The sequence below is a fragment of the Corapipo altera genome, unplaced genomic scaffold (genome assembly GCF_003945725.1).
Source record: "Corapipo altera isolate COAL_440 unplaced genomic scaffold, ASM394572v1 111, whole genome shotgun sequence".
Taxonomy (NCBI): Eukaryota; Metazoa; Chordata; class Aves; order Passeriformes; family Pipridae; genus Corapipo; species Corapipo altera.
Genome location: NW_020884973.1, coordinates 498,089 through 522,485, shown reverse-complemented (window position 1 = coordinate 522,485; position 24,397 = coordinate 498,089). Strand labels below are relative to the sequence as shown.

The 24,397-nt window shown below is 45.0% G+C and overlaps 1 protein-coding gene across 4 annotated transcripts; it reads right to left on the bottom strand.

The window, feature by feature from the left end:
* Positions 1 to 4,390: 4,390 nt before the first annotated feature.
* GABRP (gamma-aminobutyric acid type A receptor pi subunit) lies at positions 4,391 to 23,151 on the bottom strand. 4 transcript variants are annotated; one of them, XM_027665243.1, is made up of 10 exons: positions 23,094 to 23,151; positions 18,270 to 18,359; positions 16,815 to 16,927; positions 14,600 to 14,667; positions 12,319 to 12,536; positions 11,389 to 11,471; positions 9,183 to 9,320; positions 8,007 to 8,159; positions 7,304 to 7,497; positions 4,391 to 6,374 (listed from the first exon to the last, which is right to left on the bottom strand). In XM_027665243.1, the coding sequence occupies exons 1-10, from the start codon at positions 23,129 to 23,131 to the stop codon at positions 6,060 to 6,062; spliced, it is 1,410 nt and encodes a 469-aa protein (XP_027521044.1). In that variant the 5' UTR covers positions 23,132 to 23,151; the 3' UTR covers positions 4,391 to 6,059. The 4 variants fall into 4 exon arrangements, with proteins under 4 accessions (XP_027521044.1, XP_027521045.1, XP_027521046.1 ...); XM_027665244.1 differs by lacking the exon at positions 23,094 to 23,151 and adding an exon at positions 18,550 to 19,856; XM_027665246.1 differs by lacking the exon at positions 7,304 to 7,497 and having other exon boundaries at positions 6,247 to 6,374.
* Between the last annotated feature and the right edge of the window lie 1,246 nt (positions 23,152 to 24,397).

Below are 24,397 nucleotides of genomic sequence, written 5' to 3'. Positions count from 1 at the left end.
CCAGAGGGTGGTTGGGCACTGAACAGGCTCCCCAGGGCAGTGGGCACAGCACCAAGGCTGAGAGAGCTCAAGGAGAGTTTGGACAGCACTCTCAGGGATGGGGTGGGATTGTTTGGGTGTCCTGTGCAGGGCCAGGAGTTGGACTGGATGATCCTGATGGGTCCCTTCCAACTCAGAATAGTCTGTGATTCTTTGAATACTTGGAGGTTAAAACAAACAAACAAACAATCAATGGCAGATCTCTGGCACAAATGCTGGCAACCATGTTGTGCCGCTGGGAAGATGAAGCTTGTCTAGGGATATTTGCTTTCACTAATGCTTGTGCTCTTGGGGTCAAGATAGGGCAGAGCACTGGGGGTGCTATGCCAATCTCTAGAAGCCCAGTGCTAGTCCTGTCCCCTTCACTATCCTGATGTTTCTAAGGGTCACAGTACCAAGGGTACCTCATCTGGGATAGCTCTTAGCTTTGCACATTTATTCCTAATAAAAGTCATGGAAGCTGGAAATGGCATTAAGTGAGGGAATATGAATAAAGACTTTGTGTGAGCATGAGTTAAGAAGTAAAGGTCTGTGTCCATTTAAATTGGTAGCCAGACTCCCATTAGCTTAAATGCGCTCAGGATTTCACTCTGTCCTTTCTTTCAGCTAAGCTGGCTTCCTGTTTGAGTTGGCAGGGCAGATACCTTTGTCCCTGTCCAACAGGGCATACTTGGAATTGTTTTTCTCCCAAGCTGATGGAGCACTCTTAGAAGTCTCAGTCTATTCCAGCTGCAGCGTGGCTGGACACACCAAACACAAACATTGTGTGTGCACTGCGAGTCAGAATGGTTTTGTGTTAAATGCTGTTCTAAAGTGAATGTCTGAAAGCACAAACAGTCTCGAAGGCCTGGTCTGATCTTGTATTTGTCATTACATTTCATGACAACTGACATGAATCTACGTCTGCACTAAAGAGACTTTCTCTGCTTATGACAAACACCAGTTAAAAGGTGTGCAGTGATGCTGGAGGGGGGCATTGCTCTTATTATAGCAGTAGAGGGGAAAGGACACTGCCTGGCTGCTCTCCTGTGCCACAGCAGATGGCAAAGGTAGACCCAGTCATGTTTGTGGGCTGCAGCAAAAGAGGAAGGCAGGACATCTCTGGGAAGATCTGAACCAATAGTATAAAGCCAAAACTTACTGTCTCCTTGGGAAAGGGGGAGGGAAATAATCTCTATATTTAAAACAAGGCATCGCAGTTGGGCGTATATCTCAAACTGGATAAATTTAAAGTTCTGGACTGATGGGAAGACTTGGTCTTAGTGTTGAGAGCCATCCACATGGTCTGACTCTACCTGCAGAGCTTTAATTCCATGTTCTCTGAAGTCTGAGGATTTGTTTTCCAAAGGTCTCAACATAATAAAAACATAATAGAGTCCCAAATTAATAAAGCTGTACATGTTCTATAAATTAGTGGAACTAAAAAATCCACATTGAAACAGACACAGGCCATTTCCATTGAAATCCCTCTTCTGCTAGAGGCTTGGGTAAAGGGAGGGACTCTCCAGTGTGACTGAAAATAAAACCCCTATGACATACTAGAAAAGACCAAAACCAGATGGCTTCTGGATTCACAGGCTTCCAGAGTGCCACATTCTCAGGCCATGCCTCCAGGCAGTTCAGTGCTAAGCAGATGCATCTGCCCAGCAGGCCCTGCTGAAGCCCTGTCCTGAAAGACAGGAATCAGAACCTCATCATGCTGGTACACCCTGGATCTGAAAATCTCTTCTGTTTCAAAACTGTGCCAGTATACACTACACTTATCTTGGTGTAGGATCTGCAATCTCCCCAGGGAGTACATTAACATTATATGAAAGCTTTTCTTTTTGGAGGACAAAAAAGCAACTCCATATCAAGAACTAAATTTGCTTCCTCTTCCCTGTTCACAATTCATAACTCTTCTGTTCATTTAGCTTACTAGCAGGGATGAGCACCCAAATGTTAGCTCTAAAATACGGATTTCTCGTTTGCAATCCTCTGATCTAATCTGATGAAGAAAGTAAGACATAACAGATTTTTGGGCCCAACCAAAGCAGACTGCGGCTCAATATTGAATTCTCCTGGTGAACTGCCAAGAGAGTAAAAAACAATTTAAAAGGGTTTGAAACTACAGGAACTTCGTGAAAAACTGCAGGATTTGAGACAAAGATATGAAAAAGGTAAGAAGAAAGAAAGAAAATGTATCAAATTATTCATTATAGTTTTAACACTCTCCTCAGATTAACAAGAAGCCCATTGGCTGATCCCAAGTGTAACAACAGGCTGTAATTTAAAACAGCTTTTATTCATTAATGAATAGAAAGGTTGTATCAGTGAGAACTTTGATAAAACCTGTGCCAAGTACCAGCACTAAACAGTCTTTCCTTGTAAAGATGTGGCTTGCTACTGTGTGTTGGGACACTAACTATTGGTTTATGCTACCAATTCAATCACTTGGTTTTAAATGGAATTAACCTTGTGAAAATGCAGACTATTCCGTTCAGTAGATGGTACTGTTTGTGTATACAAATACCTCTTGGAAATGTTAATGTAAACCACATGCTCTGAAATGACAGGATTCCTGCACTGAGCCCTTTATCCTCCTGAAAATGAAAAATAACACTCTGTGAGCTCAGACTGGTGGCTGCTGCAGCAAGACCAGTGCCTGCTTATTGCTTATGCTGGCTGAACTGGGCACAAGAACAGTGAGGGGAAAAACAGGTGGAGGGCATAGAAAGAATGTTGGGCTGTGGTGCTTCTCTCCCCTAAACACCTGTATTAGCTCTAGAGGAGGGATGCAAATAGCCACTGTTGGCCTGTTTGAGCTCTCCTCTACATTGCAGCTCCTTCATATTTTACTGGATAAATTAATCCCCAAAGTGCTTTATGCTGCTGTTCCTAGACTGTTTTTGGTTGCCAGCTAGGGTGACTCTTCAGAGCATATTCTGAGGCTTTACATTCCTCTGGGTTACAAGCATTTGCATCTCTCGTGAGTGCCTCAAGTTACAGTGTTGCCTGATGCTGTTCACTATCCATCTTGCTTCCCCATGTCAACATTCACAAGGATCTGTCCTCAAAGCCTTAGAGAGCAAATGTTCTTAAAAAGAGACAAAGATTCCAGAAGTTGCAGCTTAGGGCAACGTTCTGCAGACCAGAACTATCACTGCAATGCAGAATTATCTCAAAAAGCCAGTCAGTCTTTTCCTCTGTACATTCACATTCTGCCAAGAGCACAAACAAACTGGCACCCTGTAAATAGTGGAATTTCCAGTGAAATAGTAAACCTTAGGGATAACTCTGTCTTCTACCAAGCTCCCTCAGAGCTATAGGGCAGATGTGGTCAGTGGGAGATGAAACAGCTCCGAGCACAGAAACCATCAGGTTGGAAGCTGCCACTCAAACCGGTTCCTGTTCCCAGTAGAGCTTGTGCAAGGCTGAACCCTTAAGCAAAACAGAGCTGTGTGCAGTGCTTAACCTGTGGCTTTGTCCTCACTGCAGATTACGTGTTACGTACCAGTCCTTTGTGGGAAAGGCTGATTCTCATATGAATGTGTCTGAATATCTGGAAAAAAAATCTCCTTCCCCTACTACCTCCTGTCCCTCCTTTCCTTCTTGAAGTTGCCAAAATCAGCAATAAATTGGAATAGACAGAGCTGACACTTTTCAAGACAACATGTGGTTGGCTAGGCTGGGTCACCAAAAAGTGCACAGAGGTGTAACTTAGAACAAGTCCTGAACAATGTCAAAACAGCAAAGTTGTAGCAAAAGCTGCAGGTAATGAAAGCAAGTCTTGAGGGTGGCTGTCTGCTGTAATCATGGAATTGGTCAGGCTGGAAGAGGCCTTTCTGGGGAAGAGTCTGGAGCACAAGTCTGATGAGGAGCAGCTGAGAGAGCTGGGGGGGCTCAGCCTGGAGAAAAGGAGGCTCAGGGGGGACCTTCTGGCTCTGCAACTCCCTTACAGGAGGGGGGAGCTGGGGGGGAGGGAGTCTGCTCCCAGGGAACAAGGCACATGAGAGGAAATGGCCTCAGGCTGTGCCAGGGGAAGTTTAGAGTGGATATCGGGGAAACCTTCTTCACTGGAAGGGTGGGGGCATTGGAACAGGCTGCCCAGGGCAGAGGGTGGAGTCCCCATCCCTTCAGGGATTTAAAAGCTGTGTGGATGTGGCACTTGGGGACATGGGTTAGTGGTGGCCTTGGCAGTGTTGGGGGAACAGTTGGACTTGATCTTAGAGGGCTTTGTACAAAGAAATTCCTTTTGTTAACATTAATATTTGGTGGCTGGAGCACATTAGGGCATTTTAGTTGGGTTTTACAGAAAGAAACTGATACAGAAAGAAGGTAATGATTTTTTTAATAGAGTGTCTCTCTGGGGGGTTGTGTTCATATCACAAACATTCACTTTATTACATTTTATGGAATGGACTTTAAATGCCAGTATATACAAGACAACATTTCATTATTGGAGTTTGTGTTTATTCACTTGCCATTGTCAATCTGTTCCCCTTTGTTTTCTCATGCTGCTTTTTGTAAAAGCTATGATTTATGAATATGAGGTTTAGATCCCTCACAATATAGCACAGTGAAGTGGTTCAATAAAAAGTTATTAAAGTAAAAAATCTATAGTTTTGCGTGCTCTGCCCACCTTGTAGAGGAACCCCCAATAAGAGATTCTTACCCTAAGCAAACACTGTAATATAAGCTGCCTGCTGAGAGGCCTCACTCAGTCAGAACTGTGCTGAATGGCGGCCGTTGCAGCCTGCGCACATAACTGCAGGATTACACCCTCCCAGTTGCAAAAGTAGCATAGACCAAAAAAGGTCAGGGGGAAATCTGCCATAAAATGTCAATTTTATAACCAGGAAATAAAGACTTCCAGCCTTAAGCTGCACAGTACCAAATGGCACATAACTGTGTGTGCACCACATTTAATTTATCTTTAAAAGAAAGCTCTGGATCCTGCTGACTGCAGGATAAACAAAGGTGACTTTGAGCAGTTTCCAGAGCCCACTTAGAATCTGAATTTCTGCAGAAAAGTAACACTTTTCCAGGCTAAAATAGAGAGTGAAAGGGTGATTTAGACTACCCTCCCTCAGCCCACACGTGTTTTTCACCCAGCAGTATTGACTTGCCACAGCTGCACAACCACATAAAAGAGGGGATGACAAATGGGCCACTCAAGCCTGCAGCTGGCAAGAAATGAGAGCTGCTTATAACAGTGAAAGCTGAAGGAAGCACTCTCCAGGATGAAAAATAATGTGTGAGGAAGACATGGAAGGTGGTAGAATCTGTTCAACTGCAGCACAGCCGGAGGAGTGTAAGAGATGGTTTACCAAACAATTTTGCTGCCTCTATTTTGTGTTCCCAAATCTCTGAAAAAATTTTACTCACTACAAACAGCAAGCCCTCTGTCTGTCTGAGGGAGGGAGAACTTCAGCAAGTGAGGATTACCTCAATGAGTGACAGGTGTTAAAAGCACTGAGGCACACCACAGACAGCAGGACCAAAATCCCCGGCCTGGCACTGCGTGCCCCCGGGAAGCACCACGCACAGGAACGCTCCCGAGCACACAGCGTGCTGCTGCGCTCGGCTTCTCCCACTGCAACAGAGCAGCTACTGAGGAAGCAATCACAGTCCCTCTGTTATCTCTGGCAAACAAAGAATAACAGCTTTGTTTTTGTTTGTATAATCTTATACATTCTCTTGGAGATCTAAACTTGAAGGTTCTAACCTGCTCCAGGCTACCAAAACAATTTTGCCACCTGTAGTGCTCTGCCCCGTGCAGTCCTGCACACACATCTCCAGCAGGTGAGATGCTGGAAGGAAACACAGGTACAAGTGACAGGGCCCAGCACAGCCACTCAGCTGAACAGGCTGCTGTCCAGAGTCAGTGTTGCATCTTGCACACCTCACACACTCTTCTGCTGGGTACCTGAGGACACAAGCATTTTGTCCACATTGAATTCACTGATGTTAGATACCTGGATACCCATTGGCTCAATTCCTTTCCTGCTGAAGTAGGAGGATGAAGCAACTAACTTCTACTAAAAATATAGATAATAAGCCCAATAAAACACATTGACCAGCATGAAAAACAAAGGGAAAAGCAATTTGGAGTAGTGGTCCACATTGCCGGGGTTCTGAATTGTGAAATAACCAATAATCCTGTGCATTTTGTTTCTCAAGACACATTTGATTTTCTCATGGCTTTTCATAGTCAAATCACTGCAGTTAACATTATCACTGGAAATTTCAATGCTTGTGAAGCTGATTTTCTGTTTATAGCTGGTGATGGAATTGTTGAGGATGTTAGTGATGTTGACATCTTCCATTTCTTTAGTGATCTTATTTGCTGGCCCCTAGGAAACAAGAGTGCAGAGTTAGTTTTAGGATCCGTCTTCTCCTGCAGAGGAAGGAAACCATAAGGATATAGATAAAAGAGTGGTTGTATGTGGTCATCCACTCAAACACACCTTTCAGCTGCTCCCTCTTTTTAGGAGGGCCTGAGGTCCCAGAGATGCCTGTGTTTCCACCACTGTATTTCTAGAGGTATTTTTATACCTTGAGCAAGTCTCACTCTGTCACTGAGCGACCCAGTGCAACCCAACATGCATCTCCTCCTGGACATCCATCTCTTCATGTCTACCCAGTAACTTAATGGCTGGGGAACACAGCATTGAAGTGGGAAACCTCTTCTCCTTCTGACAGGATTTGGGCCCTTGATGACTACTGGATTATGGTCATAGCTGACTTTTTAATTTCTCACACTAAGCACAGCACTTAACAATGCACTCTCGCAATCCCCATGGAACATGGTGGGACTGATGTTTGGTAGTGTCTTCTGGGAAGGGAGGAAGAAGAGTTCATATTTCCTTTGTAAAAAAAGAGCAAAGTACCTTCCTAATCAGAGTTATTCCATAGGAGAACAAAGAGGTGTGTTATACTGAGTCTTCTCTGGCTGCATTTTGAAAGGAGCAGAGGTGCTTCATGCTCACATGAGCTCAGTTCAGGGCCACAGACCCAATTCCGGTGGCAGGCCAAAGTGCCTTCCTGAATGTGGTCTGATGAACCCAATATGACTGTCAGCTGAGGCTGCTGCTCAGAAGTCTGTCAGAGACACAGTGCTCTAGAGCTATTCATGTGCTTGCTGCACACAAAAATAAAGATTTAGTGCCATTTAGGAGAAGCCAGTGTTAATGTACCTGTAACAGGAAGACCATTTGTCTTATTCAGTTAATGGAGAACTAATTGCTGTCAATCCAAGATCTCTGGGCTTATCAGGCCTTACCTCTTGAGGTACTTTAGCTGCATACTTTTGTGATGAGCTGTAGTGAGCCACTGCATATTCCACAAGGGCACCAAAGATGAAGCTGAAGCAGATGCCGAGATAAACATCAATGGCCTTAATGAAACAGTTGGTTTTTGAAAGTGAACTTCGTGAGCCGATCATCAGAGTTGTCATTGAAAGCACTGTTGTAACTCCTTGGAAAGCAGAAAAAGAGATACCTTCTCTTGTGGACTCTTTGGAAAAGTCCTGGCCTACCCTTCTGCACATGTTGTTGCTCATATCACTTCTTACCAAATCCAAATCATCCATCACAGCAACTGAAATGCTTTTGCAGCACTAGCTACAAGTTTCACACAGGCTCTCCCTGCTCTTGACAACTTGGCTCCAATAAGCACTTGGCTCTCTTCTTTTTCTGGCTTTCTGTAAAAAATTCCCCCATCCTGCTCCTTCCAAAGCACACCACAAAGAATGTGTGCTCTGTCCTCTACTCTCTGCTGTGAATCTCCTGGGAGTCTTGGCAGGTGGGCACGTGTACCTGCCACAGCACATCCTCCATGCTAACCCAGCTCTGCCCCAAGCAACAGCAGAAGGTCAATAGACTATTTATCCCGGAGCAGAGAGCTCAAGAAAAGGACCATCTACCCAACCTTCAGAGGCTGCCCTGCCAACTTAAGTCTTCTCAATTCCTCAGGCAATAACTCACCAATGCAGGTTCTTGCAGGCACTGAGTCCAATGTGATCCAAAAGGAAACCCAGGACAACATGACGAGCAGAGTGGAGGGCACATAGGTCTCCAAAATAAAGTAAAGTACATTTCTTCTTAGCTCAAACTGTAATATCAGACGTGGGTAACTGCCTGATCATGAAAGGAAGAAACTCAGTGAGCATGAGATTCCCAAGGACACGTGAAGTGAAACTGGAACAGCCCAGCACCAGCCCTTCAGCTGAGGGACCTCAGCAGAGCCACACCATGATTGTGGGGGAGGCATTGCTTCACCTCAGAGGGCTTGCTTTGCCAACACATCCCACACAAGAGGACACACAGCACTGACAGGGCAGGGACATCCAACAATGCAGGGTTTGCAGAGGGGTTCCTGGGCTTCAGCCCTGGTGGAAATATGTGACAGCAGTGCCTTAACTGGGAGCAGAGCAGGGTTGGTGCTGTCCCCTGCTCTCGCACACTCAGCTCAGTGCACTTTTCCCAACACTGCTTGGAAGGGGCATTGCCAAGTTCAGGCTCATCTGATGACTGAGAAACAGGCAAAAGATTTGTCTCTCGATTTCAGCAGGCTCTGGCTCACATCCCAAAGCATCCCACTACCTTATCATCACAAGGAATTAGATGCCCTGTTTTCATTAGCAATTTGCGATCTTTGATAATGGTGTCCTTTTCTGCTCAGAAAAATTCAGTCAATTTTTTAAAATCATTTTTTTGTAAATACTGACATAAGGGTTCTGGGGCTGGATCAGTAATGTTTTCAGGATATAGTTCTGCTGTTTAAACAATAGCTCCCTTTGAAACGTAGAAACAAAGTCTGTGTTGTTCATGGGCTGTGTACACAAAAGAACAACAAAACATTGTTATTTTTAAAACCTAGTAATTCTAAGGAAGTTTTGCCCCCCTTTCACAGTGTCTGTGATTGGAGAGAAGAGTATTTACACTGATAATGAAAAAGACATTGAATTCTGATGTACAAAGAGATGTTATTCCATCATGATAGAATTGTAATTTACAATCAAAAGTATATTTTAAAAATTAATTTTACTCGCAGTTACTGTAACTTTATAGAAAGAAGAGAGAAGGTTTCTTCAGGTATGTGTGGAGATGTGATGGGAAATACCCAAGAACTTTCCTTACCTTTTTCTTTCACAAATTTACCTGTCTCCTGCTGTGACTTGGAGACCAGGGTGTAGTAACGCTCCACCGTGTACTGGGAGAGCCGCAGCTGCTCCATGCCATGGACAGAGTCGTTTCCTCTCAGCCACGTGAAGGTGACATCGTTTTCATCATAGCCCCCTAAGGAGAACACAGAGACCTGTCTGACTGTGGTTTAGCCATTCCAGCTTGGCTGCTGCCCTGCTCTGAGTCCTGAGGGGGAACAGAGCCACAGTCCAGGCATTGCAGGCTGGACAAAGGCCCTCTGAGCTGTGTCAGACCACGGGCAGACCTTGGCTGTGCCTTCATTGCTGCACTTTGTCTGCTGGTCCAGATTTCAACAGGAACACGTGCCTCTGGGAACGACACACAATATGCAAGCCTGCAGAGAGTCTATTTCAATCCTTTACATGGGGTATTTCCAATTTAAAGATAATCAATTGCTGTCATGCACAGCTTGACTACATGCAGCAGGATTAAACACTGCAGCAAGTAAGCCTCAAATGTAGTCTCTTCAGTCGGAGAGGAGAGCAGGAGATAAACAGTGCTTAAAAATAGAGAATTCAGATCCCACTGAGTCCCTTACCAAGGAGCAGAAGCACATTTCACTGAATCACCTATTCAAGTGCCTAAAAATAGGAGAAAATGCATTTTCAGTCAGTCAGAAGCTTAGAACTGAGACTGCTACATGGTTATGAACTAGGTTCCTCTGACTGGATACGCATTGCCCAGAAAACTTGCTCATAAAGGCAACTGTTTCTACAAATCATTCCTCCTGTCCCCAAAGGCATTAAGTTACTGAGGACAAATAAATGCCCATGACATTTAAGTAACACCAAATTCCTGCCTCCAAAGAAGTGGGACTAAAGCTTGTACTGAATCACTAGCCTGCCATTCTCTTCAAAAATTTCACTTAATTTAGAAAACAACCCCATCAGTCTCACTGATGTAATTATTTTATTTTGTTTGAGACCATGCGTAAGGACACTGTGATTCTGGTAATAACCCGTTCGTCCTGGTTGGAGGAATCAGATGCAGTTGCAGCTCTGTTTTCATCTAACTTTGTTTTCTTATTAGACACAAATTACCAGAGCTTGAGCGAGATAAACTCCTAAATTAGGTGTCCAGAGTATGAATCCCTGAGTAGAATCCTAAGCATATGACTTTTCTAAGTTTCTAAGTGGTTTTATAAATTGTAGTTACTCAGGAAAATTTTATAATAAATGATAGATTGTTGTTAATTCATCTGGCATATATTTAAATAGCATTATTTCTGGGCACTTATCCTAATGAAATCTCCAGTGGGCAATGTGTATGTAATTTCATTGGAATTATACAGCAACTCAACATGATGTAGGACCCAATCACTTTTAAACCAGGCCCAAACAAGCTCCGCTTTAGCAGAAGAGGCCAATCATTATTATTTCAAGAGCTGTGCTTTGTAATAAGGCTAACCATGGTGAACTAATATGATTTTAATGTGAAAATAATATGTGCTTCCCTAGGTGCTTCATGCTGCAACCCCAGAAGTTAAAATGCTGATGTTTTCAGTGCTGAGATGTTTGGTTTTGTGCCATCAAGCAGCAGATGAAGCCTGCTCATTGTGGAGCTTCACAGCACACAGCAGCACTGAGCTGGCTGAGCTCTGGGCTAACAACCCTGGAGTGGTCTAAATTTTCCTGGAGCCTTTCTCAGCCGGCATTGCCATAGATGAGCTTTTAATCTCATTGAGAGCAGAACTCACTGACAATTCCTTTTCTTGAGACTTGCCAGTCAGAGACTCTTCTGTTGACAAGGGTACTAGATACCTAAAAATGCGAGAGGTTGTTCCTTGCCATACCCCATCCCATGCACTTACCCCACAAGTTAGTTTTGAAGAAGCTATGTGTTCAAAAGGTACCAAATTTGGAAAACCAGCCAATATTACTTCAACTTTTCTACGCAAAATTGAAATATCTGCATTTCATTATAAATACTAATTATTATCACTCTTTTTGCATAGTCTGCACAGTGACAGAAATTCTCTGGATTGTGGATTTTAACACAAACATTTGAAAATTGATGATGCAAAAGTTGTTTTCTTTTGGACATTAGTATCTGCAGGACTGAAAGTCTACTCCAGAAAGCCACTGCACTGAATCCAAATATTCAAGATATGTAGTTATTTATGTATAAACAAATTTAGAGTTTTCTAGAATGTTACACTTACAGCTTTCTAGCTGCAGTCTGCATGTTTGTGTGTCCATGGGATATTTTGACAGGTCCATGTTACAGGCAACAGTAGTAGTGATTCTGTAGGAGGAGAAAGAACTCTGAAAGTTGCAATAAAAGCATGTAATGAAATACCTGTTTTACATAACAAACTGGATGACAAAGACTCTGCTCTGTCATTAGGCCTATGAAATGAATTAATTTAGAACCCTCCTTAAGAGCATGTGCTCTCTGCAGCCGCCCTGATGAATATATAACCCAAGCAGGAATTTTGCTTTGCTCTGGTGGGAGATTTGGTGTAGATTCACATTTTTTTTCCAGTGCTACAGCTTGCACATCTGAAGAAGTCACCACTTGTGACGTGAAGGCACGTTAACGAACAGCACACATATTCTGGCTTGCTCTGATGGGGAGGTAAATGAGTTTTACTTTGCAGTTGAGGTAACTGGGACCTAGTTACTGTGAATAAGGAGACAGAGCACTGTAGGAACTGCCAACACAACCACAGAGCACATTCCTGCAGTACACAGACATATACAGTTTTTGGTAAAAAACAGAAGTCATTGCTACATGGCACTGGATAAACAAACAGGTTTCCACTATCAGTTAAACTTTCATTGTTATGATGTCCTCTTTCCATTCCTCCCCTGTCTCCACCTGACTTGACTTTTCTTGGGTGACACTGAAACTTGTGAGCTTTCTGAGTGGGCACAATGTGCAGGACACAGCATATACCATGATGAGAAATCCTGATCCTTGACTGGCATTGCAGGAGGCCAGAACAGGGGGAAATGCATTGGAAGAGTATGGTCACAGTAGGCTCATTGACCCTAAGCTCCTGACCCGTGACAGCTGGTATCTGCTGCTGTCCAGTGTAATTCTGGGAATCTATCCTGACCCCTCAGCCCCAAAGCAAAGGGTGACTCACCTCAAGGCATACAAGATGGTGCCATTAGAGAACAGCCTGATGAGACGGTTGCCCACGGTGACGTCGTGCAGGAAGGACTTTTTGGACTCCACGATGTAGGTGTCTGGCACCCAGAGCAGCTCCGCCAGGCGAGCATCCAGCGTGAAGCTCCTGTTGCCATGGAAGACCAGGCGGGGGTCTGTCCAGCGCTGCCGCAGGGATATGGTAGCTGTGTAATCCTGGGAAAGAGAGGAGAGCCTGTGAGGATGCATGTCCAGAACCTGCACAGCACAGCCACGGCCATGCCACGTGTGACAAGAGACATGGCACACATTTGTTTAACCTGCCACAGCCAAACTTCAATGAAGCCTCAAGCTTTATTTTCAGCATAGTTTTATTTATTCAGTGATATTTTTAATTTACTATATTCTAAGGTATGGTGTTTGAGGACTAAAGATTATACTTTCAGTGCTTTTTTTAAAATAACGAGCAATTACTGTGACTGATATTTTTTTGTGTTCATTGTGCAGGTAAGAAAACATATGGGAAACACACACTTGAGGCCACCCAGTAAGTCACTGACATTACAGATGAGTCATTGTCTAGAGCTGGGAAATTCCACACGCACTATAAATATGATCGTGAAAGACACATTGGCACTGGAGGAAAAAAGGTAAGTGAATCCAACCTGTTACTTCACTGAGGTCTTAAAAAGCCCCAAACAAAGGAAAAAACTAAACTGGTACCTTTTCTTTTAATAGGAGTTTTGAATCTAAGGACACTGGGATTAACTTGTGTTTAGCCTGCCAAAGTCGACCTGCAGTGGCTGGAGCATTTTCACAGAGCCCCAGCAGAAAAGAATAAGCAGCACTCAGCCCTGAAGCCAATGCTTTGCTGAGCCTTCTGGACACACACACAGGCACTGCTGGACTATTTCACTTCCATCCTTACAGTCCAAGTACATGCAACCAGTAATGCCTTTTATTTTCAGAACATCTCTGTCACAGACGGACTGGCACTGGCACTTGTGTTAACAGCCTCTGCAATATCTTCCATATGGTCAAAGAAATTTAGATGGATCATCCAGAAAAACTCCAGAACATGATCTATTTTACAAGGCACTTCAATTAAGTGAGAAGTTTGTGAATAATTGATTTTGCTGGTTCTGCTCCTTCCCCAAAATGAATACCTTTAGCAAAGTTGAAATATTTTATTTAGTGAACTTGTTTAATTTGTTGGAAGGAGGCAGAAAAACATAATTGGTGGTGGTAGTCTTGAAAATGCAGAAATTAAGTGTCGACATTTTTCCTGAATGGCCTTCTAACTGTTTGGACTGAAATTATTTGCTGAATTTACCCAAGTTGCCTATGATTTTGGCCAACCCGAAACAGGAGCTTTCAGTGATCAGTGTTTGAAATCCAGCTATTGTCAGAAGCAAGGACCCCTGGTGGTCTAGTGGTTAGGATGCGGCGCTCTCACCGCCGTGGCCTGGGTTCAATTCCTGGTCAGGGAAACTCCCCCGGGCAGATGGAGCTCGTCAGCCCTGTAAGGCCATCCATCTAAGAGAAGGTCACTCTAAACAAACCTACGTCCTGAGGACCTCGCTGCCACTGTCCGAGCTCGCTCGGCCCCGGCAGATGAACCTTAGGATTAAAGGGTGGGCTCAGCTCAGCGCACACTGTGTCTCACCTAAAAAATCCACTGCACAGGCTGGAAGGGTAAAGACCTTTCCCAAATCTTTGTTCGCGAAGACTGGCCATGAATGAATTATCAGAAGCAGAATGTACCAGACTCACCAGTGATGGGAAGATTTAAGAGATGTTTGGGGTTTTTTTTCTTTCCTTGGGAAGGCCAGTCCTTTGAGCCTCAGACTGTGTCTCAGCTCAAAGCCTTACTTCTCCTCCTTGAGAAGAAACCCCGTCTGGGATTTCAGTCACTGCCAGCACGTCCAACAGAGCCCATCCCTGTCCCACACAAAGGGCTCCGACGTGGAGGAAAGGTAAGGGAGAGGAAATGCCACACAGTATCGATTTTTTCCATTCCCAAGGGGCCAGATTTCCATGAGGTGCTGAATCTTTGACCAGTAGGACCTTTGGAGCCACTTCTATTTACTTGCAAGCCCACATTAGTACGGCATCTACACAGTCTGCAGTCATAGATGAGCCCTGTTTTCATCACACCTCTGAAAGTGGTCAATAGCCCAGAACAGCAAAGTAGCTTCAAGTGACCATTTCTGTGGTCACAGAATACATGCCAAGTCTCTCAGGCTCTTATCTCATAAAATAAAAATTCCTTCACTTACCATGTTGCTCTCGGATACACTGGAAATACTTGCAATGTCCAGACTCATTGCAATTTGAACAGGTTCTCCTGTGGAGGGAAAGAAATGCCTCAGCAGAGAGAAGGGAAGTGTGAAGGGCACAGTAAAGCCACTCAGGATGCTGTGCAGCGTGGGCACTGCCCTCAACCTCACACGCTGTCCCTAAAACCACAGAGGGCCAAAGGCTCACAAATTACATGATCCAAAATACAGTTGTCACTGTCGGGGAGGTGGAGTTCTCTTTTGGTGCTGGTAGCAGAGGGCAAATACCCACCAGCACCATCTGTGAAGCTGAGTAGTTTGGATCAGCAGCATTTCAGTGGCATTTGTGGGTGGCTGGGCAGACAGGGCCACTGTCCCTCGCTTCCCAGCCTTCCCCCCGACCCCCCGGAACGGCCCGGGCGGTAACTCCGCACAGGGCACTGCTCGCAGCTCTGCCCACGCACGGCAGCGATGGGCAACCCCGGTGCTCCGGGAGGCAGGAATGCACTGCTTCCTGAGAACAAACCGCAAGTGCGACAGCCTTTGCCTCTTGTTAGTTACTACCCGACCGTTCTAATTGCAAACCAACTTTCAGCACTCACGCCCTGGATCTGGGGAGTGCTGACACCAACTGCGGAGATCCACCGCGAGAGGGCGGCACCGCCCGGGAACGGCCGGGAGCGACCGGGAATGGCCCGGGAGCGACCGGGAATGGCCCGGGAGCGACCGGGAGTCTCCGGCAACGACCGGGAATCGCCGGGAACGCCCCGGGAAGCAGCCGGGAACGGCCCGGGCACCGCCGGGAAGGGCCCGGAGCCAGCAGCGGCCCTGCAGAGGGAAATGCTGTACCAGCGCAGAGACACAAACTGTGCATTAGGTTGTGCCTGGTTTGTCTGATCCCCGGGACGAATGTGGGGCTCCAAGCAGGGCTTTCCAAGACATGCCTCTGCCTAAGTGGCGACACAGCAATGCCTTGGGATTGCTAAAACTCAGTTTCATCATTTAAATGACACTTAGGAATGTCCAAGGGTCACAATTTCTAAATCGTTTTCCAGGTGGTTTTGTCTTTGTTTGTTTTATTTGTTTTAAGCTGTTACAAAATAAGTTTCATTTGCAAAGGATGTATTTTTTTAATGTAGGTGTCATTCATGCCCTCCTTCTGTTTGGACTCTTGAAGCCCAGTCCAGTTACTGACCACAGGTTCAATCTGTGAGGACTTGGGCCTCTGGAGGAGGTGACACCAGAATCCTGATCATTTTTGTATAACATCTGCCATAGATGCAGTTGATCTCTGTTTCATCGTGGAGAAGCATCTCTTCACTGGTGTGACAAGAGTTGGAGGAGCTTTACTAGTCAGTCATGACGTCAGATGTTCCAGACAGCAAATTCTGTATTGTCCCAGAAATTTATTACCATGGTCAGAAAATGGAAGAAGCTCAGTAGCAGCAGGTCACTCTACAATGGGAAACATCCAAAGCCTTGTGAAAGTCAATGGGAAATTTTTCTGTCAAGCAGAGTTTCATTAATGGGTTCTGGCAGAAAATCAAAATTAATAGAAATAAAAAATGGTCATAGCTGTTTTTTAAACTTTCATTGATCGTTTTCAGATGCTGAATGTCATTCTGAGAAACCTTTTACTCTGTGTGATTACAGCACTCATCTGGAAAGTGGGAGACCTGACACCAAATTCGGTCAAGAGCCTCAAGTAAGTTCCTAAATGCCTGCCTGCTCCCGACTACCCGGTCTCACCAGGGTTTAAAGCACGTTTGTGTCTCAGTGGAAAGAGAAGATGTGTCAAAAGTCAATATTCCTGGCAAGAAGAGTGCCTTCGTTCCTCTATAGCTGCAATCTACTAAATAGCTGTACATGAACATCTGTAAAGCAGAAAATCAAAGACTCAGGCTCTAAACAAAAGCTTGTACAGTTAGAGCAGAACTGAGTTACTTGGTCAGGTCTTTCCTAGAGATGTTGAAGTTTATAAATTCCCTGTTCTCAGCCTCAGAGATGGACATGTTCTCAAGGCCCACACATACATGCACCAGGTATTCAAGACAACAGTGGATGCACAGGAAGGAAGGGCAGCCCTGGCCACCACCTAATTTGAAAGAAACACAACCTTTCAAACTGCAGCATTCTAAAACAAGCTTAAAGCATCCCCTCCACCTGAGCCTTACAGGCTGTTCTTGAAATGCTCACATGCGTGGAGCCAACCTACCACCAAAGTAGGGCCGGAGGTATTTGTTGTATCCCATGGTGAGGTTCTCAAATCCAGGAAGGGATGTTGTGTCGCTGCTGTGCAAGCTGGATACGTGACCCAGGGAGCACCTCCTGCGGACACAAATACGTACTGTGACACATGGGCTGGGCACATCTGGTGTGCAGCTGCAGCTATATTTCCAGCTTGTGCTCAAACAAGCAAACTGCATAAAATAGTTATTAAAAACAAGTAGGTAATTGCAATTACAAGCACTTGCTCACACTGCTATCTTGGCTGTATAATTAGCACCTTGAAGAGGTGGGAAAACGGCAAATTGCCTCCGCTGATAGCTACAGGTTGTACACACAGTCAGTACATTAAGGACCTTCCTAAAATATCACAGAGATATCAAGCAAAGTCTATAGATCACAAGTTTTAACAATAACCCCCAATTTCCCCTTCCCACTCCTTCTCATACAGTCTATATAAGGAACATGCATTTCTTTTTCCTTCCTGCTTAGGACAACCTGAGACAAATCTTACTGCCCAACAGCTCTTCCTCGCAAATCTGTAGTCTCCTAAAGAGGCTTCATCCTCAGATGTGAATGTCAGGCAGCTCCACACAGCTACTGCCAGGAATAACACTGGGAGAGGAAAGGTGGAGCACTGTGCACTTCAGAGACACCCCCAGAGCTTTGAGGGCAGAACCGCCCCAGCTGCGTCCAACTGAGTGTCCAAACTGATCCTTTGTGACTGGACAATGGAGCAGGAGCTGGCACTGTCAGGCTGACAGATCTGTACTATCATACAGACAGCAAGAGACATGGGGGCTTTGGACTGTACAAGGTGACTTTTCTGGTGCAGTGTCCCCAGGTGATCTCGTGCTCACTTGAGGAAAGCGTCACTGAGTGAATCCTTAGGAGTTTGTTATTGCTTTGGGCAGGGCAGAAGGAGGTGGGAGGCAGAGCCTCTGCCACTCTCACTCTCAGGACCCCTGCTCTGGGCAGGAAGCAGCCATGGACTTACAGCTCTTACCAATGTTTTTTCTTCTGCTCCCTTCAAAGCTGGGTTAATAGGCCTTGTAGCTGCAGGTTCTAAGGCCATACAGGACCTCACAGCAGAACTGAACCAGTTTTTGCACATTATATACACAAAGAATTAAAGAAATTTGGGACTTGTAGGTCCAAGGATGGTAATAACAGAGTTGGGAGCCCTGGTGGGGTGGCATTTCCAGCAAAAACCTACAAACTGTGCTCTGGTTCTGAACAGGAAATCAGGGGTTGCACTAGTAATGGACATATTGTGGTTTAGGGACCTGTGCAGGTTGCTCTTTTCTATGCCACATCCCTTACTGCACCCAGCTTCCTTTGGATGGGCTGGATAACTGGAAGCATAGTTTCCTTTTGACCCACATTACTTATGTGAAACATAATTCAAATTTTCCCTGTAAAACAAAACAAACCTTCCACTTACCTTTGGGTTGGAAGGAAAAGACACAGACCGAAGAAGGAAAAATATTTGCAGAACATCTCTGGAGATTGTTTCTGTAGTTGCTCTGCTTGTCTGTGAAGCAGAAAAGAAAGGCAAAGTTTTTTGGTTTAAGAAAAACTATTTTAAGGGAAGGGGACGGGGAAAAGAAATGCTGCACTGTCAGAACCATCACTGTGTGATGTTTAACATCCTGATATACAGTGCTTCCTGCCCTTCTTCCTGGCTAGTGTCATTTTTCAGCACATTCTGTCTTAATACTTACCACATAAAACACCCTGGTGACAACTCAGGTCCTGAATTCCTCGATAAATTTTAGCTCCTCTTCTATCAGTATGGGATGGCCATTAGATGATATTGAGAATGGCACCATGGGAAGGGATTTATTAAGTAGGAAAATGTTGGGGTAGTTCCCAGAGCAGTCAGACTCTGACGGCCAGGTGAAATCCTGCCCACAGATGACAGTTTCAGTATGTTTTAGTCCCAGGCTCCACTAACCAGCTACACAGAAGTGCTGTAACTCTGTGCTTCATTAACTTGTACCTGGGATGTACCATGCTATTAACAGTAATGCTGCCAAGTCACTCAGCCTGCAGTACAGCACAAAATCATTTCACTTTAAATGGGTTTCGTTGACTTTTCTGGGAGTGGAACCAAGTCTTGGCTTCTGGCCTGAGATTCCATGGGCTCATGCTGGCCTTGAAGCAGGTGCCACAGTGGGCAGCTCTGAGCTGTGTACTGCTCCACTGTGATTTTTTGCTCCCAGCCTGAAGTGCTGCTCTAATCACACACCTTTCTTTCAGGGCCTCTCTCATTACAAAGGGCAATTAGGGCCTCAGCTTCCAACCTGGCTGCTCTGTAATAACCCAAATATCAGGAATTTTCTGCTTGCATTATATTCTTCCTGTGGTAACTCTCCACAGCCCAGAGGACACTGTCTCCTCAGCTGGAGGCATGGCTCTGGTGCTCTGTTGTTGTGTCACAGGACAGCTGAGCTCCAGACAATAACAACATTGACCATACAGAGCCAGTAAAACCCCCAAAACATTCAAGCACCACAAATGCAGGGCATCCCAGTAGAGAAAGAATGTTTTTTCAAAACAAACAAAATACACTCTAATACTTGTCCAGCATCTGAATTCCTAACAAGGCTTTGCACTTTTAGGCCATTCTTTGAACATGGTATTCAGGTGTTTCCAGATGCTATTGAGTGCTCCTCATTATAATGTGATGATGCAGGGCTAGAGAGAGAATTATTTACCCACTTGCAGCAATGTCAGATCACAATTTTGATGGAAAAGAGGGAGGATTAGTCCAGGTAGTTTAAAGAAGAATTTCTAAAAAGAAGTTAATTTTACAAATTAGACTTTAGTTGAAAGTATGAGAATTCATGACCTTCAGCGGAGGAACCCCTCATGAGCATCCCTCATGACCACCTGTTTTGCACAGGATGATGGTAAAGATAATAAATACATCAAAGACTATGAGGCAGGGAAAGGGAGATCTGTAGGTACTGAAGACAGCTGGGCATGCCAAAGTGCTCCTGGGCAAGAAAAAAGTGACACCAGTGTCTAGAACAGCATTTCTTCACTACTCAGTGTATTGGTTAATACAATGGCAATTCTGCTTTTATAGGACAGGAGATTTCATCAGAGATTACCAATACAATGTACTGTGAAGAAATTAAAATCGTGTTGTGTAGTTTATGTCTCTCTCTATCCAAAAAAGGATTTAATTCTAATAGAAAAACATACCTTTAAGCACAGTTTAATCTAGACATTTGTGTCTGGCCAGTGAAAGCATGGCCCAGGCAATACAGAAGAGCAGTACTCGTGAAGGCAGTACCAGTACTACTGGTGCCAAGGCTGCTTCCAATGCCAAAGTTATAGAATAGTTAATCATTATGTAGACTCAGAATGAAAACCCTGAGAATATAATAACTTGCCCACTCAGCTCTGTATTCTCCCTACTGGCTGTGAAAATCGTGCAAAGAGGCAAGTCTTGACGCACACTAGATCCAGTTAGAGTCCTCTGTGGAAGCCTGTGTCTGCTTCCAGAGAATTTCCTGAAACAAAGCTTTGTTACACCACCTAACAGCAGCAGTATGCATCTGCCACTACACCTCAGACTGTGCTTCCTTAATCCTGCTCTATTCCTCTGTCTTTGAAGGGGTGGCAGGAGTGAAAACAAAAAAAGGAGGAAAAATCACTAGCAGCATCAATAATTCTGTTTATAGAGAATGGGGTGGGAGGTAAGAGAGATGTGCACGCTCACCTGATGGGGCCTGAAGTGCTCCCCAGGCTCCCGTGCCCCACTGCCAGTGTAACCTACAGTGGAAGCTCCTTCACAGCCGTAAGGGCCTGTCCAGGGAGCCCTGCCTCACCTCCCACCTGCCATCCCTGCCCCTGCACAGAGCAGCACATTGGCATATTCTCCGATTTTCCACTGGCTGGTGACATCCCAGTGCCAGGCAAAGGGAGCATTTACGAGAAGCTAAAATACAACCCTGAAAAACAAACCCATATGAGCTGTTTACTAGGCTCGAGGTCATGATTCACAAGGTCAAACATTAGTGGAGCCAGATTGCTCTGATTGCAGAATGTGCAGCACAGGCAGCGTGCGTCTCAGAGTAAGGCCTGGATGGGGGAGATAGAGAAAACAAATACTGAAATAAAACCAGATTGCATTTAATTTGCCCATTTAGGTGATGCCTTTATTTATTACAAAATGTTAAGATTTTCATGCTGAACTCAGGCACAATTTGTCTGTTCTATTTCCCTCGTAGGGAAATTATTTTACTGGGAGCGAAAGCTGTGCAGGGAACCCTCAGGCTGTGCGTGCCATGGGCACGGGCACAGAGGGGGTGGGCAGCCCATGGACAGCCTGTCCCTCAGCACAGCCCTGCAGCCCCCGGGACACCCCCGCTCCTGAAATGCAGTCTGCCTGAACCAAACCAGTGAGACCACAGCCAGAAATGTCAGGCAACCACTTTCACTGGAGTGTTTTCACAAGTGCTTTGATTCCCAGGACAAGGTTTGTCAGCCATCACTTGGGGACACTTGTTTTCACCCCAGACATGGAGCTGGGCATTGTTTGGCTGTGCCAAGGCTCTGTGCCAGGGCAGCAGCACAGCCCTGGCTGCCTGGTGGCTGCCCTGCCCTGTGCTGAGCTTCCTTTGGCCACTAACATGAACGTAATAATTGCCACATAAAATTACAAAATGATGGGGGAGGCACAAAGCATCACGCACTCTGGAATCAGACTTCCCTGGCTTTGCCAAAACATCACTTCCATCTCAAAATATTTGTTTGTCTAGAAGAGGTTTTGAGTGATTTAAGACATATAATGTCTCTCTTTTTTTAAAGTTTCATTTTTTCAGGCTGGACAAGGCAATACTTTTTCTTTAAACTTTAAAGCTTGTTCTTCCAAGAAAAAAGAATAATTACTATCTTTTTAAATTTTTGAATGCTGAATATTTATTTTGGCAGGCCAGAAGAAAATCCAAATCAACTACAAGGAAGAGAATTGAGTTAACAGGAAAAAATTTTGCATCTTTTGATGCAAGCACTCTTACTGGGAACGTTAGTTATTTGACACTAAAATAAATTCAGAAAAAACAAATCCCATTATTACAGAACTGAAGAGCTGGTGGGATCCTGTCACATATCAACAGATATGTGAGGTCAGTCCTTGGCTGGTCAGAACAAAAGGGAACATTAGAAGCTGATGGAGGTAAAGGGAGTGGGAGAACCTGGAAACTTGGAAACCCATAGGCTGGTAACACTGAGACTGTTTCTGGTTTTTACTTTGAAAAATCTCTTTTCATGCCTATAATATTTTCTGACTAAAACAAGATATTGAGAAAAGACTTCCAGTGCATGAAATAAGAGAAGGTAAACCAAAGCACATAATTTGGGGTTGAAAGGAATGTCTCATATTGACTGAAGTCTTACATGCATTTGTATTCCGTCAAAACCTCAGAAAGTTTCTGCTTTGGTTGGACACTTTTTCTGTCCTGCTGGTTTCCTTGTCTGGGAAAATATAAACTCAACCAGGTTGTCTAATAACTTGACCAATCCTAGAAGATCATTATTTGGCCAATTTTTGCCTGGAAGAGCAGGAGGTGTGTTCCGGAGCAGACACTGTGGCAGCCCAGGCCCCAGCAAGGCAGGTGCTGGCTGTGGCAGGGTGACCCCAGTGCTGAGACCTGGCTGCCCAGGGACAGGCACCAACTGCTTTATTCTGCTATTTGCTTTTTGTCAGTAGACCTGAGTGGTTATCTGGAATCACGGACAATTAAAAAGGTGACTTCGTGGCACTTGCAGAAATCCTTCAAGACCCTGTGTGAACTTCTGTTCTTGGTAAAAAATAGATTCTTTCCATCTATGTCACTGCCATTACATCACATGAAAAATGACCTCTCCGTTCTAGGAGCAGCAGGCAGAGCTGAGGTGAGCCCTGCCGTGTTTGGGCATAGCTGAGGTGACCTGTGCTGTGTTTGGGCACAGCTGAGGTGAGCCCTGCCGTGTTTGGGCACAGCTGAGGTGACCTGTGCTGTGTTTGGGCACAGCTGAGGTGAGCCCTGCCGTGTTTGGGCACAGCTGAGGTGACCTGTGCTGTGTTTGGGCACAGCTGGGGTGACCCTGCTGTGTTTGGGCCCCGCTGACCTCAGCACTGTGCAGGACTGGCTGGCAGGTCACAGGAGCAGCACCTGCCCCCCCAGGCCATTGGCCCCCCAGAGATGTTCCAGGCTCTGTGGGACAAACACCGGGTCACTTGCAGATACAGAGCCCATTCCTTGTTTCATACCTGCTGGTACCATTAGTGGTATGTGCATTCACATCCATACCCTTTATACATAGTATGGGGGAGGGGAGACCCTGGCCTGTTATTTATGACATCCCATAAACCACATGCCTGATTCCCCTCTTATTTGTGCCAGTGAAAGTTGGAATTGCCAGAAGCAATTCCAACATACATGGGTTTACATAGAACTAGATTCAGTGCCTATGTAAGAATGTTGAAACCAGGCCTGGGTAATGCATTTATGTTTTCAAGATATAAACTCTCATTCTTCAAGCTGCTCACAGGAAGTGGCAGTTTGTGCTCACATCTGCTCCTCCAACATGGTACACAGGCCTGCTGCAGCTTGCAGGCCTGAACTCCTTAAATACACACAGAAAGTCTTAAATTCTATATAAAAATGAAGATTTGTGAGATTTACTTACATGAAATAAATTCTTCCTTCAAAATGTCAAGTTTGGCTTCTGTTTGGTCAATTTGTTCAATTTGAAAAAATACAATGTACATAACATTTATACATAATTACAATTTTATACAGAAATCTGGCATGCTACAGGCAGTTCTTTTTCTCCTGCTCTAGATAACTTAACTCTAGGTCTAATCTAAACTTGCCTGCAGTTGTCACTCTCCCGTGGCTGCAGATCCCCAAGCTCAGTCACGATGGGCTGTGCCTTCAGGTTCAGTCAGCTGGCAAGCCTGCCCCTCAGTGCAGGCAGGGATCCAGACCTGGAAGCAGAGAGTTCACCTGCCCTCCTCCAACAGGCAGACAGATCACAGCCCAGCTACGCTGCTTTCTATAATTTTGCTGCTCTCTCCTTGCCAACCCTGTGACTGTAACCCTATATATACAGTCCCTCCCACCCCGGCAGTTCTGCTCCTGGTGGCTCATCCATTGTGAATGTGCAAGTATTTAAGTGAGACATAATTACACTGTTCCTATCAGGTGAGGTGAGCATGCTCAAGATTAACTCCCTCACACCACATGAAGTGGTGTACCCTGAGTACCTCCAAACTGTACATGGAGAGAAGAGGATAACAACTATGGGTACACGTCATAAAGCAGAGGTGGTTTACTGAGGATCTTTACTAAGTGCTCTGCTCAGTTCTGGGTGTGCTAGAGGAGGAAATGGGAAATAAAAGGTACTATTACAGGAAGATTCTCATGTGAGTCGAATTTGGAAAGAATGAATGAGTGTGTCATTTAGAGTGAATGGAATAGAGGGACAGAAAGATAAAGGAACACATAGAGAAAATATTTCAGACATCTGATTATTCTCACATTGTATCAGACCAGAGGCGTGGTCGATACA